Here is a 19,199-nt window from a genome sequence, read left to right on the forward strand (position 1 = left end):
TTTATCCCCATGACCCCATCCTTTAACTTGCACATCCGATCTTAGGCTCAAACACTGGGGCTCACTCCCTCCTCACTTTGCCACCTGGTATAGAAATATTTCCCCAACCATCCCAACACTACCCTGGTTCCACAATCTCAATCTTTCTAGGAAATGTATATTATATCGTTCTCCCGTCTCCGGTTTGGCCACACAAGACTTTCTTCTCATTCTTCTAAACTGTCACTGAACGATTCCCTCTCTGCACACTGCACAATTATCCAATAGCCTGTGATATCAGCAACTTACTATTCATCTGTCCCAACCTATCAACAAATCGTGACCACCTACTGCCCCTTTTGAACACCTCAAATATCCCTTTCGATATTATAAACATTTTCTCAAATAAACAAAAAAATATATTAAATATATTTTCTTTCTTTAACTATACTGGCTTTTTAATTTAATTGTATATTGTTGTTTTTTTCTTGTATATAACTACTATATTATTTTAAATAATTGTTGAAACTAATTGTACCTAATTACAAAGTTTTAAAAAAAAAATTTTAATTTTTGTTAAATATTTAAATTTGTAGTCCACGTGGAAAAAAATGTTGGTACCTACCAAAATTAGCTCAATGCGACCATTTATCCCAAAGTTATGTCAAGTTAAAATGTGTAATCTTCCAATGTTATTTGTATGGAAATTCAATTTCTTGCCATGCAGTGGTGGGGACAGCCGCAATTGAGACGGCCCGTTTTTCGTAACATACGAAAGTGGGCGGGTCCGTAATCCGTATACACTATACAATAACCACAAATCTATAATTATTAATTATTACATACGGGTGGGTATTACACTGTATATTGTATATAGGTTATCTACGAAATTGAAAATACCTTTATGGCTTTATCCTTTATGTATATTGTATTTTTTATATCAAACTCAACCGGTAATAATAATTATTTATTAATTATACATTTTTCCGTTTATTTCTGATCTAATATTTCTCAAGCCTACAAAGTTTTAAATCAATGGGTTATATTAAATTTGAAATGTAACTTAATTTTAAGAAATCTGTTATAATTAACTTGAAGTTAACACGTTAAATACTATGTTCAAAATTTAACCTTTTAAGTTGAAAGTTAAGTTTCATAAAAAGGTAACGAGTTACTTAACTTAGTTATTAACTTAAAGTTTCAACATAATTTTAATTTTGAACTCGCCTTGGTTAGTCTTATACTTGCCACCTGTTGGTCAACGTAATTTGTATGCCAGTATTCTTCGTACCTATTTATAATATACTTATATACGTGTTGGGTATCTTTACCGTGCACAGATAATATCTGTGTTACCGTGTCTCTAATCAGTGTCCGTGGTCTGGAAATAATGTGTGTAATGATCTAGCAGTCATTCCTGTTAAATTCTGTTTATTTAGTCATAATTATGACCAATAAGGGGGCAGAATGCATAGAAAAGATAATGGCAGCAGTTTACCGATAGCTGGACTTGAAGCTTTAGATATAGTTATTAGTTTAACCGTCGGACGTGTAAGCTGTTAATAGCCAGCGCCTTAAACAGAATAATGGAAACTAGTTACATCAGCAATGGTGTGTCCAGTCCTCTTAGTGCTTCCTCGCCTCTAAAACGAAATGCCGAAAGAAAAATTAAGTATAGTTCCATTGATTCTCTATTGCATGAAATGGTGAATACTTACGAGTACAATGACAAGTTATTAAGAAACGTAGATTATGGCCATGCGCAGCGTAGTGTCAATTTTCAAGTAAAAGATATTAGATCTCCTGTTCTAACCAAAAAAACTGTTTGCGATGAATTAGATGACAACAATTTACAGAGGTACCTATACCTATTTAATTCTTTTTTTTTTAAATTTTTTATCCAATGTTTATTTAAGTTTATGTGACGACTTGGAAAATGTAACCCCACGTGTAACCACAGCTTTAAATGATTACCAAAAATTGGACTCAGTTTCAAAAGAAAATTTGTGGTTGAAACTCGGAAAAGAAATTTACCATAGTCAAGTAAACAATTTTTTCCATACTAAAATTATAAATTTTAAAAATCAAAATTGTGTAACAATATAGTAATAATTAGTTTGGCGAATATTTTTTTAAATAATTGTTGGATGTTACAGAATATAGAAAAAAAATGTATAGATTTAGAAAAAAAGTTAACAAATTATGAAAAGAAAATGGTTGAATATAAAGAAGTAGATTGCCAAAAAAATAATCTTCTTGATGATCTTGCTGCACGGTCTGCTATGGTTTTAAGTCAAGTAAGAGCATATTGTACAATCAATGAAAAAATCAACAGGGATTTACAATCTGAGCGCAAGAATAAAAAAGAAATTTTGGAAGCAATGAAAGAAAAAATCGAACATTATAAAAGTGATACAGCTAAAGCTATTTCTCGAAGTAATTCTTACAAGGCTCTAACAAAAAATGCTGAAAAAAAGTTGAATGAATTATTAATTAAATTTCAAAAAGTAGAAGAACATGCAAAACAATTACAACTAAGTATTCACAAAAAAAATGAAGAAAATGAAAGACTTCAAAATGAATTAGTTAAATTACAAGAAAAAAATAAAAATGTGAGTTTGAAGATAGTAGAAACTGCTTAATGCAATATCAAAGAGACTACATAACTTGCTAATACCGGTAGATTGTACAAAACTACAAAACGCAACAAATAAATATAGCTATGACTTAAAATATTGTGTGTATTAAGCGATATGGAGTGTTAACTGATGGCATACTAAACAATTTCTACTGTAATAATTTTAAGTATAAAATCAATATGTTTCATTTTTTAGATAGCTGAAAAGTGCAATAGATCAATAAATAAGTGTTGTGAGTTAGAGAAAGAAGTATTAGTATTAAATCAAGAAAAAAAAGTGCTATGTGAAAAAACTTTAAAATATGATCAACTTTTAGATCAAAAGCGTAAAATTGAAGGCATAGTAGATCAAATGAAAAGTACTGAGGTACTTAAATTATATCTATAGTATGCAATAATAAAAAAATTTAAAATAAAATGTTTTTATTATCATATTAACTATTGTAAATATTGTTATCTAGGCACAAACTGCAGAGGAACTTAATGCAGCAAAAGACGAAATCAAAACTCTGAAAAATGATCTAAGAAGCTTTTATCAAAAACAGCTGGATTGTGTGCTTGCTGAAAAAGTATCAGATTATCAACGTAAATTAGATGGAATTGTTCAAATTACAAAAGAAGAAAATAAATTGATCAAAATTCAAATGAATAATCAAATAATTAATTTTAAAGAAAGGTTGAACAACTTTAAATTGTTTCTAAATAAAATTAAAATAAAATAATTTTGTACTTAGATATGAAAAAGAAAAGGCTCAAATCAATTCAAAACACAGAGAAGAGTTAGAACATTTTGAAGTACTTATAAAAGATAAATTAGAATGTATTTCTGCATTAGAAAAACGTTTAGAAGCTGAAGTTCAAGAAAAGCGACAATTAGTTAAAAGTGTTATGGGAGTAGTAAAAAATGTGAACATTGATAGTCAATCAAATTCAGTAAGCACACATGATTTTATTTGTTTCGATGTATTCCTTCTTAATGCATTTCATATTATTGTAATACTAATAATCAATAAATTAATTGACCTAATACAATTTCAGAATTCAAATACTGATATTAAATATCAAAGAAAAAAACCAAATAATAATAGTAATTCATCTTCAAAATCAGAAGATGATTTTTCATTTGTTGAACAAGAACGTTTATTGCACCAAGTAACTCCGACAGAGTTAAGAAAGCATATTGAAATTGTAAGTATAATGTTTAGTATTTATTATTATATTAACACAAAGCCTATAATGTTTTTTTTTTCAGCTCTTGAATAAATATCCTGGAAATCCTTTGGCATAAGCATGAAAGTTTGATTGTATTATAACTTGTTTATACTAGTACTGTATAGGTACTGCATAAAATATTAAAATATTAACTATATTTATGTACATTTATTGTTCCTTTACAAACTAATTAATTTTAATGAATAGAATTATATAATTTATGTGTACTATTATTATAGCTTATTTATTTGTTTACCTTTATATGCATTTTTTAAATGTTATGGTTAATAAATATATTTTTTTTAATTATTGTCAATCGAAATATTATTTTTCAATACAAGTAAAAATAAGTTAAATTATTATTGAATTATATTTATTATAGGTACATTAAAAATAAAATGTATATTATATTTGTACATGTTATTAATATATTCATAAAAATATAAAACTTAATGTTTGTATATGCTTTATATTATTTAGGGCAGGCAACGGCAATCCACAGCCCACAAAACTTTTCTATGGCTCTCCAAATATATATCATGGTTTTTCAAATATAAACCAATCATTCAAAATTAGTAAATAAGGATAACCAAGCAATGAAACTCATAATATGGTTGTTGCTATCCATAATTAGATATTTATACGTTAAAGTTATAATTTTAATAATGTATATTTTAATTTTGTTTCCAGCCCTCAATGAAAGCTAATAAAAAATGTGGCCCACGTAAATGAATGGTTGCTGAGTGCCGACCCCCGATTTAGGATAATCATTTCTTAAAATATGGTTCATGACATTAATTGTTATAAAATTAATAATCTCGATTATTCAAATATAACTACTGAATAGTAGTTGAGTATATAGTCCATTTAAAATATTGGTTTGTAATGAGTTACTTTTAAAATTGATTTGTATACATTTAATTTCCAATTATGTAAATAAACCAGACTTTTTCAAACAGGTAAAATTTTTTTATAAATTTAGATTTCCTACTTAATCATGATCATAAGGCGTTTTAAATAGGCAACTAAGTGTACATAACGATAAGTACTTTACCCTACTTGTTTTCGTAGTAAGCCAATAGATAATATATTTTAATTCTTAACTATAATATATAAATTTAAAAAAGAATACATACTAAATAGGTATTAAACTAAATAAGTAAATAACTAATAAATAATTATTTATATTCTCGATTATAGTATAGATATCAGAGAGTAACCAAACTTTAGTAAAACACTTTTTTAGTTTTAATAACGGCTACACTGTTTACAACATGGAATGTTTGGTGTTGGAAACTCGGAAGTCGGTTATAATTTTATCAATATTGAGAGTAGACTTGAAAAATTTGAATAGGTAATAATAATTATTAATTTTTAGACATTTTAAATTTTGTTTTGCGTTTTACTGGCTGCTGCATTGAGGTATTTGAACAGTGGTCTATAAATATTACTATTCAATTTTTTAATTTGTATAAGCTAATATGGTTGTATTCTGGTGTTTATCATTTATATTTTTTTTCTAGATTTTAACTCATCATGGAGAATATAGACAACATACTAACGGAACAGATCGATAATCAAATTACATCTCTTGAAGCAGAACCACATAATCACATCTGGCAGATGAAAAGATTAAAATCGCTACAAAATTGGACTATGAGAAAACCTAGTGCCAAGGAAATGGCCGAAGCAGGTTTCTACTGCCCGAATCCTGATGTACCTGATACAGTAAGATGTTTTTCGTGTTTCATCGAATTAGATGGTTGGGAGCCGACCGACAAGCCTTGGGAAGAACACAGGAAACGAGCCTTATCATTAAACCCGCCATGTAGATTTATAGAAATAGGTAAGAAAGAGGCAGATTTTATAGTAGACGATTTCTTAGAAATTCAAAAAAGTGTGATATTACGCATTTTTCATGAAAAATGTGAAAAACTCACAAAAACAGCACTATCTCTTCACAAAAAAAAAAAATCAGCTCTTAAAAAAGACCTCCAAAAAAAAGGAATGTCATGAAAAAATATATTTATATGTTTAGACGTACAATTCAATATACTGGGCACAGTTAAATTTTTTGTAAATTAGTTATTATATATTTTAAACAACTTACTGGCTTGTCTAATTATTATATTATATATATATTACAATGTACGCTTGTAATTTAATTTGATAAAATTCAAGTGGAATTTTATTACTAATAATTTTTCTAAATTAACACCTGTAAATTAGATATTAGACATTTTAATTTTGATTTATTTATCAGTTTAAAATTAATAAACACGTTTGGAGTCATAACATTTTAACGCTTTTCATACAATTATAAGTCTTGTTAAGATTTATGCCTTTGTCTATTTTATTGTTTATTTTATTAGAATGATTTACTTTGATTATTGTACGACTCATATTTTAACAAACAACTAATTAAAAATTTTTTAAATTTTACAGTAATAATTAAAATAGTTTATGTGTATTGTTTTGGTTCAATATCAAACAATTAAGTCTAATAAGCTGATAATTATGTGTTATATTTATTTGAATTTAATTGATGTTAGAGAAGTATTACTCACAATGAAAAAGTACCTATAAAAATACTTGCTAGGTACAATTTATTAAGTGTAAAATAAATTGTATAAAAGTAATCATTTTTATAGGTGTTTAATTCTACATCAAGCTTTATATATTTATAACATTACTAGGTATAGGGTATCAATTGTATATATTTTGTCAATTAGCTCTTATTCGCAATAAAAACAATTTTGATAGTAAATTTGTAGTCATTTTTTATTAAATTCACTTAAAATGTATTAATTGTTATACATTTAATTTTAATGGTGACATGCAATCTATAAATATCCAAGGGTACTTGATTGTTTTTATCCCACCCTGTAAAATATTTAAAAATGCATCCCCTTGCCACCAGGTCACTGCCTCCTATACTATATTTTTTATAAATTGTTACAAAACTATCAAATAATAATATTTCTTTTACAACTTATGTAAAATCTATTGTTAAAAATTAATTTTCTATAATAAGATGTAAAAAAATCCCTAAAGGTCCTTAAATATCATACATTTTGTTTGTTTTAAGGATGTTTTTTGTTGTAAAAATTGAATGCCAGCATTAAGTATTGTGCACTATAATGCAACAAGCTGACAACATAATTATAATATAATAAAATAGAATATTAAAAATTATAAAAAGTATTTACTATTTTTCAAAAAATAGATAAAAAATAATAATATAATATAATAGATAAAATAGACTAACCTACACATAATATATTGAGATACAGAAAAATATTAAAATTATAGAGACAGCTAGATGTAATGTTGCCTTGTGAGGTGAAATACAATTAGTAATTAATACTAATTGATGAACTAAGTATCTAAACAGGTTTTTGAAAATATATTAAATTATGTAGAGCAGTGGTTCTTTAACTTTTGTAAGATACTGATCCCTGATGAAAGACTTAGGAATTGCGGACCCCTTTACCAATTTAACTTTTTTTTTACATTATATCTGAAGTTATCTTAATCAATATTTTAATATTGATAGCGCCTCGGACCACAGTTTAAGAACCGTTCACATTGATATTAGGAATAATTTTTAACTCATAATAATACCGATATTATATTAACTGCACATTTTGGTTTCCAAACTTCTCATTACTTTGCCATTTTTCCATGGGAAAACTAATACATTCTTGAATGTATTTATTATTTATACATAGTATTGAAATATTGAAAATTCAACTTTTAAAATCAAGTATGAAAAAAAAAAAATAATAACTAGCCATGCAAGTTCTTCTTTGTAATTCTTTTTGACCTCTAATACTCAATTGGTCAGGACGATATGGAATTCAAAATAAAAGTAAGAAAGAAATTAAGATACAACAATATATTCTTGTAGCAGTGGAGTATAATATATTAATATATTATAGATATACAGTATGTATGACAAATTGTATCTTTTTAAATGTATTATAAGCAATTGCTAACAATTAATTACATATTTTACATGTTTACAAATTATAATATGTAAGTTAGGTTATGCGCAGAGGAAACCCTTTCTAATTAAAATAGAATAATTCTAACTTCTAAGCATAATTTGTTTTGAGTAAATAGAATGTAACACACTTTATTTCAATAAAAAAATAAAATAAAAATACACTATATTCACAATTAATAATAATTTGAATAATCCAGAATATTTATTTAAAAATATTTTTTATGAAGTTATTCTGTATTATTCACCTAATTTGGTTTACTATAACATAAATCACAATGCCCATCGGCCCAACCATCACGCCATCGTTCATTTACATTAGAACAGTCAAACAGGGGCTTTTCTAATTTCCGATTTACCATATTGTGTGCTTCACACATCCATTTTGCAAATGACTTTTGAGAGCTTATGTTTGGTGGATGATAAGTTAATCTGAAAAAAACATTTATTATTTAAAAATAATGACATCATCTATTCATAATAAAGTATAAACTAAACAATTCTACAAAAATCATAAACCTTTCTATGCTTAGCAAGTAATCTTCATGAAACCGAAATAAAGCAATAAAAAATACTACAAATAAGTATTACAAATAAAATACTTTTTATAGTATATCTACCAATTTAAATGAAACAAAAACAATTAACATAACAAAATGAACAAAGTAATACTAACATTTCGGAAAAATCGTTTGCACAAACTTCACAAGGATAGACTTTTGGTATTAATCTAATGAATTGTTCCATGTTAGATTGATCTTCTTGTGACGGTTCATCTGAATATGTGGCAGCTATGGTATGAAGTAACTTCCATGTACTACGACCTAAGACAATAAGCAATTTAAAATAATATTTTTATGTTAAAATAATTTAAGATTAATTGAATAACAAACCTAATTCATCTTTGTCTAAGGGACAGTCATCTCTTTGGTGTTCTAGTATTTTAGTTTCATCCTTATTATCTTTAGATTGGGTATTCAGTGATTGAACCTATTTTTAAAATCATAAAATATAACTTGTGTTCTATAAAACTATATACGTAAACTGTTATGGAGTTACATAAATCATGTAACCAGTTACTTTCTCAATAACATGCCAGTTATTTATTGAATTACTCATTTTTAATAAACACCATATAATATAATTAAATGCCAAATGCTAAAAGTTGAAATCTCTTTCAACTGAGTCGTATACACATAATTTGATTTAACGACTGGTGGTGTTTGTTTGTTTTAGTGTAAATAATCTATTAGTAGTTTTCTTATTTGAAAAATGTTATAACTTTTAAGGTGATGGAGGATGATTTTTCTGTTTTCAAATGCCTGATCAGTTTGGGATCAGTTCTTTCGATAGAACACTTGGTATACTAATCTAAATTTTTTTCAAGATTACTAATCAATTATTTTATACAAACAAAATGTATTACCTGACTTTGACTAAATTCTTGACGCCTCATACGACTAAACGTCCGAAAATCAGTACATGAGCGACACGGTATATCTCCTTGAGAATGATGTGTATTAATATTGTCAACCGGTTTTTCATTTAAGTTATTTATCATCAAAAGACTGCGTTGATGCGAATTAATGAATACTAGGAAAGTATTATAAATGTTGTTGAAAATTGACATTATTATTATATTAACTATTTATTTGTTAAAGTATCAACACTCAACTTTTAACTATTAGCAGCTCAAAAGTATCATAGAACATGTTAATATTCAACATTTCAACAGAGAAGGCCGACCGGAATAGTCTTCTTATCACTAGACTCCGTAGATAGTACTATCTTTAATCTGGGTAAAGATAAGATCATTACTTTATGTCATGGACAGAAATAATTTATTCTGTGATAACTAGGGTAAGGGTTATATGCATAGATATATAAAACATTGTTTTATTTATCTATTGTTATATGTATGCATTGAAAACCAACAAAATGAGCGTTAAAATATCGTAAATATGCACTAAAAGGTTAAAATATGTATAAAAAAAAATATGCACTCAAAAATTGGAAAACAATACATTTCTTTTTTGAACATTTAATTTAAAATAATACATTTCAAATTATGGAACCCTACTATAAATACTTTTCTTTCTTATTCTTACTTCTTCTTTCTAAGGAATTTACTTACCTTAATCATTTTGTAAGTAGTTTTAATCTACTAGAAAAATAGAAATCAATTAATATTTTAATTTTTATATTAAAATATAAAAAAAATTTTCTTGGTTACCGGAAGGGTCGTAACTCGTAACGCTGTTAAAATATAGAAGCCACGGGTAACAGCTTTTATATATAACAGGTAAAGTATGCGGCTGAGTTAATTGCTAAAATATTATTAGAGGTAACTTAATAAAGTTTTACATAGGCAAAGCACTAATTTAAATTTTTAAAAAATTCTTATTTATATATTATATAGGTAATGTATTTAATATAATTTTAGTAAAAACGTTTCACGCTAAGCGAGAAAATTTTTTTAAATAGATAGGTCTACACCCCCGATGAATTGTAGTTCGAGAAGGCCCTATGTAAGCACCCTCCATTGAAAAGTAGCTGTGGTTATTACAGAGTATCTTCTCCAAAAGTCATCAACCTCCTGTATTGCGCTCTTTCGCTGGACAGAGTATAATGATAGGTATATCGCTTATATATAGTAATAATTACTCTAAGAAAGGAAATCTTTCGAACAGATTTTGTTTGGCACCATTGAAGTCCAAATCGTTTGCAATACACCACGTCATCTCCTGGCACCATGTAGTTCCTGGAACACAACAAATGATGTTTCAATTTTTTTACGTTCAACCCATTTGCAACTTGCTTGTTGAGTCACAAAAAAGGAAATATGGCGATAATAATAATTGAAGGATCTAATAAGTTCTGTATTAAATTAGTATTGATTCGTTAATCAATCATCACCTCGGTATGGGATTAAGTATTTAATTTTTTATTCCATTTGTGATTTTAATAATTAAAACGATTGTACATATGAATAATAATAATATAATAGTTTATACATTTTAATAATGTTAATAAATGTAATGGGATGCAGTGGCGTGGCGACTGGCGAAGTAGATTTTTTGGGGCAACCGCCCCTAGTACAACCCATGGGTGGGTGGGTGCTTATGTTAGTGGGTGATATCTAAGGGTAAATAATATATTAATTTACCTTTATGACATTTGTCATTCAACTGCAGTATACTATTCTAGAATAATTATTTACTATTATTAATATTATTATTATTATAATTATTTAGAATTGGTTAATAATAAAAATAAAAATAATAACTTTTTTAGAGGTTTGTAATAAAATTATGGTGGGGGGATATACAAATCTGTGAGACGTGGGTGGGTACCAAAAAATTGTATTCGCCCCTACTATAAAATCTTGTCGCCACGCCACTGATGGGATGTTGGTTTACGTATTACCTATTATAATACCCTATTACGTTTAGGTAAGTATAAAATCACAATTTGTGAAAAACAATACTTTTTATCACATATGAAGTGTATTTTTAAGTTTTTTGGATATTATAAGGTATACTAAATTTGAATATTTTATTTGTAACTAAATGTATTCAAATATTACAGAGATGATTATGTTTGTGAGGTGAGGCAAAAGACAAAAGTTCTACCAGCCCATAATAAAACTGAAAAAAAACTGTTCGATAACTTATTCGTCCCAATTATATTTTTATCAAAATAGCCTTCATACATAATTGTATACTTATTATCATACGCATAAATAATCTATTTTGTTGAGGGACAGTTTAGTGACAAAATAATAAATATATGTGTAGAAGTAAGAATAGTCCACTCCACAAAACAAGTCTGTCAAGCCTCCACCACAAGTCCAACTAGTCCAAGAGTTATTGTACAGGAGCAAAGCCCCCACGATTTAGGTTCATTTGAAAAATAGTATAGCTGTTCCATCTAATATTTTCAATGGATTTCAGAACTCTTGGAGGGGGAGGGGAAGGGGGTTCAATGTATTTATTATATTAATTAATTATGTAATATGTTGTTATTATGATAAACCACTCATATATAAAATTCCTATCTACGGCTCTGCACTTATAGCCCTATGGTGTATACTGTATACTATAGGATGGTTAATTAAAAAGTTAGTGTAAGAAAAAGTGTACCTTTATACAGTAAAAAAACATAAATCAAATCCAAAGTCATGCACTCGGAGCAGGCACGCCCGGAGGGGGGGCCAGGTGGTGCAAATGCACCACCTGAGAATTTTAATAATTTGGATTTTTCAAATAAATAATAAAATATAAAAATTCTTTCTCTGTAAATTTTTAATTTATGCCCATGATTATTCCCAATATAGTAAATATTAAATACTTATTAGCTATTCAGGCATCTCACTATTCTGAGATACCACCGTCTGCCGCATTTTAGTACTGTGTACAGCCACGTCTAACCACGCGTCTATTATTAATACATTTATTTTGGTCATCAATAATATTATTATGAATTTCCTTATCTGACATCTATTCTGTGGTACACTATTATATATGTATGTATATGTATGTGTGTGTTATACATCTAAAATTCTATCTAATTTTTATATTTTATAAGAAGTAATAAATAAAATGAGTTATGTTTTAAATATATTTTGTTTTACCCATTATTGATGATAAATAATATATGTCATGTAATAAGTTTTAGGGGGTGTGGGGGGCAAAGCCCCCCACATCTTATATTGATATTAAAAATATTTTGCACCTAGTGAGCTACATCTCTGCGGGCGTGCCTGACTCGGAGTATTTCGTGTTACATTATCGTTGAATATTATTCGTTTATAAGTTAATATAAGTTCTATATAATATAGCCAAATTAATTGAAACCTGCTTTCATGAAGCTGCAGACCCAAATGTCATCGTCTCTGATGTCCATGTCTTCTATACATTTTTCAAACTTTTTGTAGTAGACTGGTAACACGACATCGTTAGCTTTTATGCATCCTTTTTGATAGCTGTTGTTGAGACACTTGTTCTGAATAAATGCCATTTCTTCGTCCACATTCGAATATGTTATGTCAACCATTTTGACACATAAACCTTGTGATTTTTCTCAGAAAATTGTACCATAGCAAGGAGTATAAACCTGCATCTCTAAAACACACGATAATAATATAAGATACTCAAAGTCGTTCAAAGAAATATTTTTTTGTGGATTTTTGTGGGGGCAAAAAAATGTTATCTCTAATATATGTCACTCAAATTATTATTTTTACACTTTCACATTATTTTAATTCTTAAGTATACACAGATTAGATAGTGCTTGTCTTCTTTTTATCGGCACTCCGAAAACGTATAATATACAAATAATACATATCAAACCATATACTTTTGTATACTGTTGAAGGTTGAACAGTTACTTTATCATTATTCATTTCCTATTCAATCAATAATCGTTGTAGTAGTGTTAAGCATAGCAACTTGCAAATTTCTATAATGTCAGGCAACGTCCGCTGATATCTCAGATTCGTGTGCGTCATGAGGCCCAGTTCTTGTGGATCTGCCAGCGAACCAGGCAGACAGGGCTTCATCATCGATGGAAGTTGTTGTCCAGGATTTTTATGCAAAATAGTGGATTAGATCCGTATGAACAAAGAAAAGGAAAAGAGGACCAAACAGGTCACAGAATGCGAAAATATGCACAAGGGGGGGGGGGGGTGATACATACGTCACCACACCAAAAAATACTATTGAAACCACTGGTCGTGACGCCATATGCGGTATGCATAATTATTAAATAGGAAAATTGATAGTCCCGAGTTTATTATCTAAAATTGGTGGTACGTAAATATTGATCTTTATAATAGTTATGAAATATAAGTTAAAACAATATGTAACTCGCCGAACGGCGGTATGTGTACACTATAAGTTAGCCATGACGCTACTACAAAATCAAAATATAATGTTCATTGCTGCGGTCGCTACGGATCGATCGTACAACCCTTTATCTTAAGGACCCTAATCCGGCTCGCAACTATCAAGTTTAAAATATTATTATTTCGGCTTCAACACAACGCCCGGAATTTTACGCTTGCGTAAAATATTAGAGATCTATACATAATAATTAATAATATGACGTGATAGCCGTACCCGTCTGGAGCGTGTAAATACATCGCTGCCAGGGGTATGCTTTTGTATAGGAGCTTAGTGTCCGCCAAACCGTATATTTTGTATATGGAATGGTTTGTCAACCCTCACTACGCACAGTGGTATATACGTATTCGTTCTATTTCAGCTAACTCTTCGTAACCTTTGAGGTCCACACACAATGGAGCGGTGGAGATGAAATTCTTTTGTCTTGGAGGTGGCGGTAAGTTGTGTCCGGTAAATATTCTCAATTGTATACAACGAAAAATTACTAAATGATGATTGCTAATAAAAATTATATTGATATTCTAACAATTTATAACAATATGATGAAGTTTATAAAATGTGAGTTGGGAGTTTTGAATTACATTGTACTCATATTAAAGCAATGGCGTACCCAGGATTATTCAATAGGGAAAGTGGGGGCCAAACAAAATAAATGAGAATTTTATATCCTTTTCCTTATACTAGTGTTCAGATATTGTGGGTGTTACTTATTATATAAATAAAATACAAATTATAGATTCTGAATCTGTGATTTAAATAATTTAGTGTTCATAATATAGCGTATATATTCTTTATTTTATCATCTAAACCGGGGTATGAGGTACAGCCACATTGGACCCCCTTAAGGTCGGTCATGATGATTCTGTTTTTATAGAGCTCGTGAAAAAATAAATAGGTACATATGTTAGCAGCTCGTAAAAACATGGCTTTTCTTCGCTAATCAAACAGTTCGATTATTTATTTAATTACACTAAACATATTATTTAACACATATTATGTCAATATGATAAGAGGTAAATTCCATCCACAAATTTCCTCGAGTTGGCAGCCTACCTGCAAGTTGTCTTGCCGTGAATCATGATAGAAACTTGTCAGTTGCCGTGCTACACATTTGTACAACGATTATTGATTACCGAGGTAATCAATGATGATATTAAAAAAAAAAAGTAATAAGTGTTCAACAGTATACACAAGTATATGTTATATGATATATTATGTGTATATTATAGTGATATTATAGTAGGTACCTACGTATTATATTACTGAGATTGTTTTTATTTTCCTTACGTTTTCAGAGTACCAATGAAAAGAGGACAAGCACTGTAACGATTTGGCTTATCTAATCTGTGTATACTTTAGGATTAGAAAATAGCCACATAATAGGTGTATGTTTACTACGTTTTGCACTATAGTCTTACCGACAGCGTCGAACAAACTACTACACATATTGTCGTTTGTATACAATATTAAGAATTTCTATTCGATATAATTTATGATTGTTGTACTGTTGTTTAATTCATTTAAGTATTTTTAATACCATTATTAGTATTTGGTTATATTTTGGTAAAAATCAGTACTACTGTATTACACTGTATAATATGTGATTATCATCAAGGTATGGCTGTATCAATATTTCTATCAATATTTTCGACTACTTAGGCACTCGTGATACTTGTAAGTTATTAATTAAATAGTTTGCAATAGTTCAATAAACACATTTTGCAGGTTTATAAAAATATACTTTAAATTACCATACAGATATGCATTAAGCCAGTTAGTGCTACTGCTTCGTTATTAGTCATTATGTCTCAAAATGAGAACATACAAAATAGCATTTCTTCAAAAAAGGCAACCAAATTGAGAAATGAAAAAAGAGGAGCTCTCGCTGCTATATTATTGTCAGGAGTGATTATCGCTGTATTCGTGGTGTATTATTTAATATTAGGAGAGGAATCGCGGAAAAAAAATTCTTTACAGCTCATTATAGCAGTAAGTAAAACCTAAAGCAATGATTGAAATAAATATTTTTTTTATACACAATCAAAATGTCCTTGTAGATTTTTAGACAAGGAGACAGAAGTCCGTTGAAATGGGAAACTTATCCTAATGACATGTATGCGCCTACGAGCGAAGGGACATGGCCAGATGGCCTCGGGCAGTTGACCAATGTAAGAAAAATATTTTTGTTGGTATAATATATTAATATTATATTGGTAGGTACCTAAGTCATATTATGTGTAGATGGACGTAAATAGGAGAAATACTCATAGGGACTTTTCGTATACCCTAATCCAAATGGCTAATAAAACTAAAAACTTATACTTAAATTTACCGTTGAGTCAACTAGAAGCAAACATCTCATCTTTAAATATTATACCACCTATATTGTTTATATTTATCAAACAAAAGTAGAGCCATAGGTACATACATGGGGGTCTGATTGGAGGACTTGGCCCTCAAAAAAAGTCCTTATCAAGTAAGTAAAAGTACCTATATACACTGTTCAACAAGAGAACATACCGATTTCGCGCATCCTCCTCGTCACCCCACCATCGAAACCGATTTATATTTGGCTGCAGAATATTGCGAGGGGAACCATATTTGGTCGGCACGTAGTGTTCTCTCGCTAAATAGAGTATACGCATACTAAATTTATAATTTTCGTCACAAATCAGAAAATTAAGGTACTTAATAATTATTATTAATGGAAAAATACAGTCATACTAATCTATATATAAACTAAATAACTATCTAGCTGTTTGTGCACACGACGTCACGACGTGTAGTAGAAGAACATATGTGATACATCGTATATTTATATTTAATATATGTATTTAATTTAAATTTAAAAAGGCAGGAAAATTAAAATCGTATGAATTTGGAAGACGATTTCGAAAGCGATACACGAAATTTCTACCAGTCACCTACAACAGTAGCTTTGTTTTGGTACAGAGTACAGAAACTGATCGAACACAAATGACGGCGTCAGCATTTTTAGCAGGAGCTTTTCCGCCTAGTGGCAAACAAAATTGGAACAACGATTTACCATGGATACCTATACCAATCCATTCGATATCTCCAAATCAAGACAACGTAAATTTGTATTTCATATCTTAAGCGGCTTGGTGCTTGGACTTAGACATAAGTCTTTCGATGATATAACAGTAACCTACTATTATAACGTATAGTAAAATTGTAAAGTTTGAGGTAGTAGGCACTATATGTATAATGTATACATCTATAACATGCATCTTACTTCATCTATAAACATTTTTTTGGATTTTCAATTGAAATTTAAGGTATCGATTTTCTTGACAATATAGTAATTACGTAGGTACTTACTTTTTATGATAGATTTCGTGAAAAAAATACTTCTTAAAAAGTATAATATTCATGAATTGTAGTAAACTTAAGTATTTTTGATTTTTCGTAAAATATTGATAGTTAGAACCATAGTAAAATATACATAGGTACCTAGGTGATCATTTTATGATATTGTATTTGTACGTATTCTGTTTTTAAATTTGTTTTAAAAATTTTTTAATTTTTCAAAATTTAACGAAACGAATATTATAACTTAGATAACATAATAGGTATACGATATATATATATATATCCAAGTAATAACTAATAACTAAAAATATTTTGTAACTTTAATTAGAGAATCGCTATTATTAATTTGTATATGAACTATACTAAGTATAATTTGAAAAGCAATACATTTATATTGTACCTAGCACCTAATAGGTGTAGGTATAAGAATAGGTTCAAATAACAAAAATATTTATTTTATTGAAATAAGGACAAATCAAAACAAATTATCTGTATAGCATAACCTGTCTGGTTTTTAAAGTGTACACTGTAGACAAAGACAAATTACCACTCTGTATTTTTAATATTTAGATGCTTAGAGTTACAAAGTCCTGCCCTGCTTATGATGTAGAATTTGAAAAAGCAAAAAATGAAACTGAAAAACAAATGTTAGTTAAATATGAAACTTTTTTCAACTATGTATCTAATCACACTGGTTTAGAAATAAAACATCTTTCAGACGTTGAAAATATATTCAATTCATTAACTATTCAGGTAATTGTTTTTTGTAATAAATAATAATTGTAATTGTTACATATCACCTTTATTATTATGTATATTGTTTTATACCAATGACAATTGAATGATGCCTGAATAAATGTTTACAATTTCGTAATTTATTTATAGCAAAGAAATCATCTGACTTTGCCATCATGGGTAAAAGTAAAAAATTACATGGGTCTTATGGAAAATATTGTTTTAGAATGGTTAATTACTTATTCGAAAACGGATTTCATGAAAAAATTAAGGTCCGGAAAACTCATTGGAGAAATAGTTAGAGCGATGAGAGACAAAATGGATGGAAGATTAAACCCTGACAGAAAAATGTTTGCTTACTTTAGTCATGAGCAGACGTTAATTGATTTTTTACATACATTGGGAATGAAAAATCTTTTTAAACCTAGCTACGGAGCAGCAGCTTTCGTTGAACTACACAAAATCAAAGAAGAATTCTACGTTAAAGTAATTATAAATGTTTATGGATTTGGATAACTTACAAAAAAAAATAGTTACCTATATGTACCTCCTGATTCAAATGTATTTTTATTCTAGATTATGTACACAAAAACCTACGACACACCAGATATTCTATCTCTAGAAATGGAAGGCCAAACTAATTTTTTACCAACCTTAGAAGATTTCATAATATCAACTGAAAATTATGTACCAAAAAACTGGGAAAAAGAATGCCAGCTTAAGTAATCTTCAACTATAATACCAATATAAATATAAACATTAAGTTCATTGTATATTGTACGTACACTAATAATTGTAAATCGATTATAATTAATAATCTTTAGTCGCTATTTCACCTACTTCAAATTACAATTTACAATTACGTATTTTTGTATAAGCATAGGTAATCATTGACAATTGAAATAGCTGGTATTAGTGATGGTATTACAATATTAGCTATTATATATTAATTTATATAGCTATACATTAAATGGATAACAGAGTAAATCCATGATAGTATGTTTCACAAATTACCAATCAACAAGAACGATTTCTGAAAATCTTCAAATATAAAAGTGTACATATTTTGTAGGTACCTGCCTACGTTTTAATGAGAATACCTACTAATTTGTCAATGTGTTGCAAAAATGTATTACCTGTAAAAATATCTCTAACATGTTTTGAATTATTATAAAGTGAATCAAAACATGTAACTACTTACAGTGGAGTACCCAGGAATTTCAATAGGTGTGGGGTGGGCGTTATAAATTATAATAATACATTCAAATGAATTGTGGTGTTAGCACCAAAGACACAAAAAAGGGGATTTAAGTAGGGGGATATAAACCCAAACGTCTTCTCCCCCCCCCCCACGGGAACGCCACTGTACACTTCACTTTAATAGAGTTTATAA

The 19,199-nt window shown here is 28.7% G+C and overlaps 5 protein-coding genes across 7 annotated transcripts; 3 read left to right on the plus strand and 2 right to left on the minus strand.

Moving 5' to 3' along the window:
- The first annotated feature begins 622 nt into the window (after nucleotides 1-622).
- On the plus strand, nucleotides 623-4,022 carry LOC111037368 (uncharacterized protein PFB0765w-like). The gene is made up of 8 exons (XM_022319901.1): nucleotides 623-1,837; nucleotides 1,896-2,022; nucleotides 2,136-2,591; nucleotides 2,814-2,984; nucleotides 3,079-3,293; nucleotides 3,352-3,550; nucleotides 3,656-3,805; nucleotides 3,870-4,022. The coding sequence occupies exons 1-8, from the start codon at nucleotides 1,566-1,568 to the stop codon at nucleotides 3,903-3,905; spliced, it is 1,626 nt and encodes a 541-aa protein (XP_022175593.1). The 5' UTR covers nucleotides 623-1,565; the 3' UTR covers nucleotides 3,906-4,022.
- A 1,068-nt stretch (nucleotides 4,023-5,090) lies between these two features.
- On the plus strand, nucleotides 5,091-5,983 carry LOC111037378 (baculoviral IAP repeat-containing protein 5-like). 2 transcript variants are annotated; one of them, XM_022319916.1, is made up of 2 exons: nucleotides 5,091-5,183; nucleotides 5,353-5,983. In XM_022319916.1, exon 2 carries the CDS (start codon nucleotides 5,366-5,368, stop codon nucleotides 5,843-5,845), a length of 480 nt encoding a protein of 159 aa, XP_022175608.1. In that variant the 5' UTR covers nucleotides 5,091-5,183; nucleotides 5,353-5,365; the 3' UTR covers nucleotides 5,846-5,983. The 2 variants fall into 2 exon arrangements, with proteins under 2 accessions (XP_022175608.1, XP_022175607.1); XM_022319915.1 differs by having other exon boundaries at nucleotides 5,122-5,251.
- Nucleotides 5,984-7,728: 1,745 nt separating this feature from the next.
- LOC111037373 (FAD-linked sulfhydryl oxidase ALR-like) lies at nucleotides 7,729-9,583 on the minus strand. Its single transcript, XM_022319909.1, has 4 exons — nucleotides 9,262-9,583; nucleotides 8,729-8,825; nucleotides 8,512-8,659; nucleotides 7,729-8,267 (listed from the first exon to the last, which is right to left on the minus strand). Exons 1-4 carry the CDS (start codon nucleotides 9,463-9,465, stop codon nucleotides 8,084-8,086), a joined length of 633 nt encoding a protein of 210 aa, XP_022175601.1. The 5' UTR covers nucleotides 9,466-9,583; the 3' UTR covers nucleotides 7,729-8,083.
- A 288-nt stretch (nucleotides 9,584-9,871) lies between these two features.
- LOC111037374 lies at nucleotides 9,872-14,996 on the minus strand. Its single transcript, XM_022319910.1, has 3 exons — nucleotides 14,792-14,996; nucleotides 12,692-12,958; nucleotides 9,872-10,596 (listed from the first exon to the last, which is right to left on the minus strand). Exons 2-3 carry the CDS (start codon nucleotides 12,888-12,890, stop codon nucleotides 10,496-10,498), a joined length of 300 nt encoding a protein of 99 aa, XP_022175602.1. The 5' UTR covers nucleotides 12,891-12,958; nucleotides 14,792-14,996; the 3' UTR covers nucleotides 9,872-10,495.
- A 258-nt stretch (nucleotides 14,997-15,254) lies between these two features.
- LOC111037371 (lysosomal acid phosphatase-like) lies at nucleotides 15,255-18,951 on the plus strand. 2 transcript variants are annotated; one of them, XM_022319907.1, is made up of 7 exons: nucleotides 15,255-15,412; nucleotides 15,497-15,727; nucleotides 15,796-15,906; nucleotides 16,592-16,831; nucleotides 17,642-17,824; nucleotides 17,957-18,292; nucleotides 18,383-18,951. In XM_022319907.1, the coding sequence occupies exons 2-7, from the start codon at nucleotides 15,542-15,544 to the stop codon at nucleotides 18,530-18,532; spliced, it is 1,206 nt and encodes a 401-aa protein (XP_022175599.1). In that variant the 5' UTR covers nucleotides 15,255-15,412; nucleotides 15,497-15,541; the 3' UTR covers nucleotides 18,533-18,951. The 2 variants fall into 2 exon arrangements, with proteins under 2 accessions (XP_022175599.1, XP_022175600.1); XM_022319908.1 differs by having other exon boundaries at nucleotides 15,282-15,412; nucleotides 15,464-15,727.
- The last annotated feature ends 248 nt before the right edge of the window (nucleotides 18,952-19,199 follow it).

This window comes from Myzus persicae, unplaced genomic scaffold, assembly GCF_001856785.1.
Source record: "Myzus persicae strain clone G006 unplaced genomic scaffold, MPER_G0061.0, whole genome shotgun sequence".
NCBI lineage: Eukaryota > Metazoa > Arthropoda > Insecta > Hemiptera > Aphididae > Myzus > Myzus persicae.

What these genes read in the sequence shown, in the direction of transcription:
- LOC111037374 (XM_022319910.1), bottom strand. Translation starts at nt 12,890, where the DNA reads ATGGTTGACATAACATATTCGAATGTGGACGAAGAAATGGCATTTATT. An exon ending in CTGCAGCTTCATGAAAGCAG is followed by an intron (nt 10,597 to 12,691) that starts GTTTCAATTAAT and finishes GTTGTGTTCCAG; the next exon opens with GAACTACATGGTGCCAGGAG.
- LOC111037371 (XM_022319907.1), top strand. Translation starts at nt 15,542, where the DNA reads ATGTCTCAAAATGAGAACATACAAAATAGCATTTCTTCAAAAAAGGCA. An exon ending in TATCTCCAAATCAAGACAAC is followed by an intron (nt 16,832 to 17,641) that starts GTAAATTTGTAT and finishes TTTAATATTTAG; the next exon opens with ATGCTTAGAGTTACAAAGTC. An exon ending in AAGAAGAATTCTACGTTAAA is followed by an intron (nt 18,293 to 18,382) that starts GTAATTATAAAT and finishes TTTTTATTCTAG; the next exon opens with ATTATGTACACAAAAACCTA.
- LOC111037368 (XM_022319901.1), top strand. Translation starts at nt 1,566, where the DNA reads ATGGAAACTAGTTACATCAGCAATGGTGTGTCCAGTCCTCTTAGTGCT. An exon ending in AAGAAATTTACCATAGTCAA is followed by an intron (nt 2,023 to 2,135) that starts GTAAACAATTTT and finishes TGGATGTTACAG; the next exon opens with AATATAGAAAAAAAATGTAT. An exon ending in TACAAGAAAAAAATAAAAAT is followed by an intron (nt 2,592 to 2,813) that starts GTGAGTTTGAAG and finishes TTCATTTTTTAG; the next exon opens with ATAGCTGAAAAGTGCAATAG.
- LOC111037378 (XM_022319916.1), top strand. Translation starts at nt 5,366, where the DNA reads ATGGAGAATATAGACAACATACTAACGGAACAGATCGATAATCAAATT.
- LOC111037373 (XM_022319909.1), bottom strand. Translation starts at nt 9,465, where the DNA reads ATGTCAATTTTCAACAACATTTATAATACTTTCCTAGTATTCATTAAT. An exon ending in AAGAATTTAGTCAAAGTCAG is followed by an intron (nt 8,826 to 9,261) that starts GTAATACATTTT and finishes TTTTAAAAATAG; the next exon opens with GTTCAATCACTGAATACCCA. An exon ending in GCAAACGATTTTTCCGAAAT is followed by an intron (nt 8,268 to 8,511) that starts GTTAGTATTACT and finishes TGTTTTTTTCAG; the next exon opens with ATTAACTTATCATCCACCAA.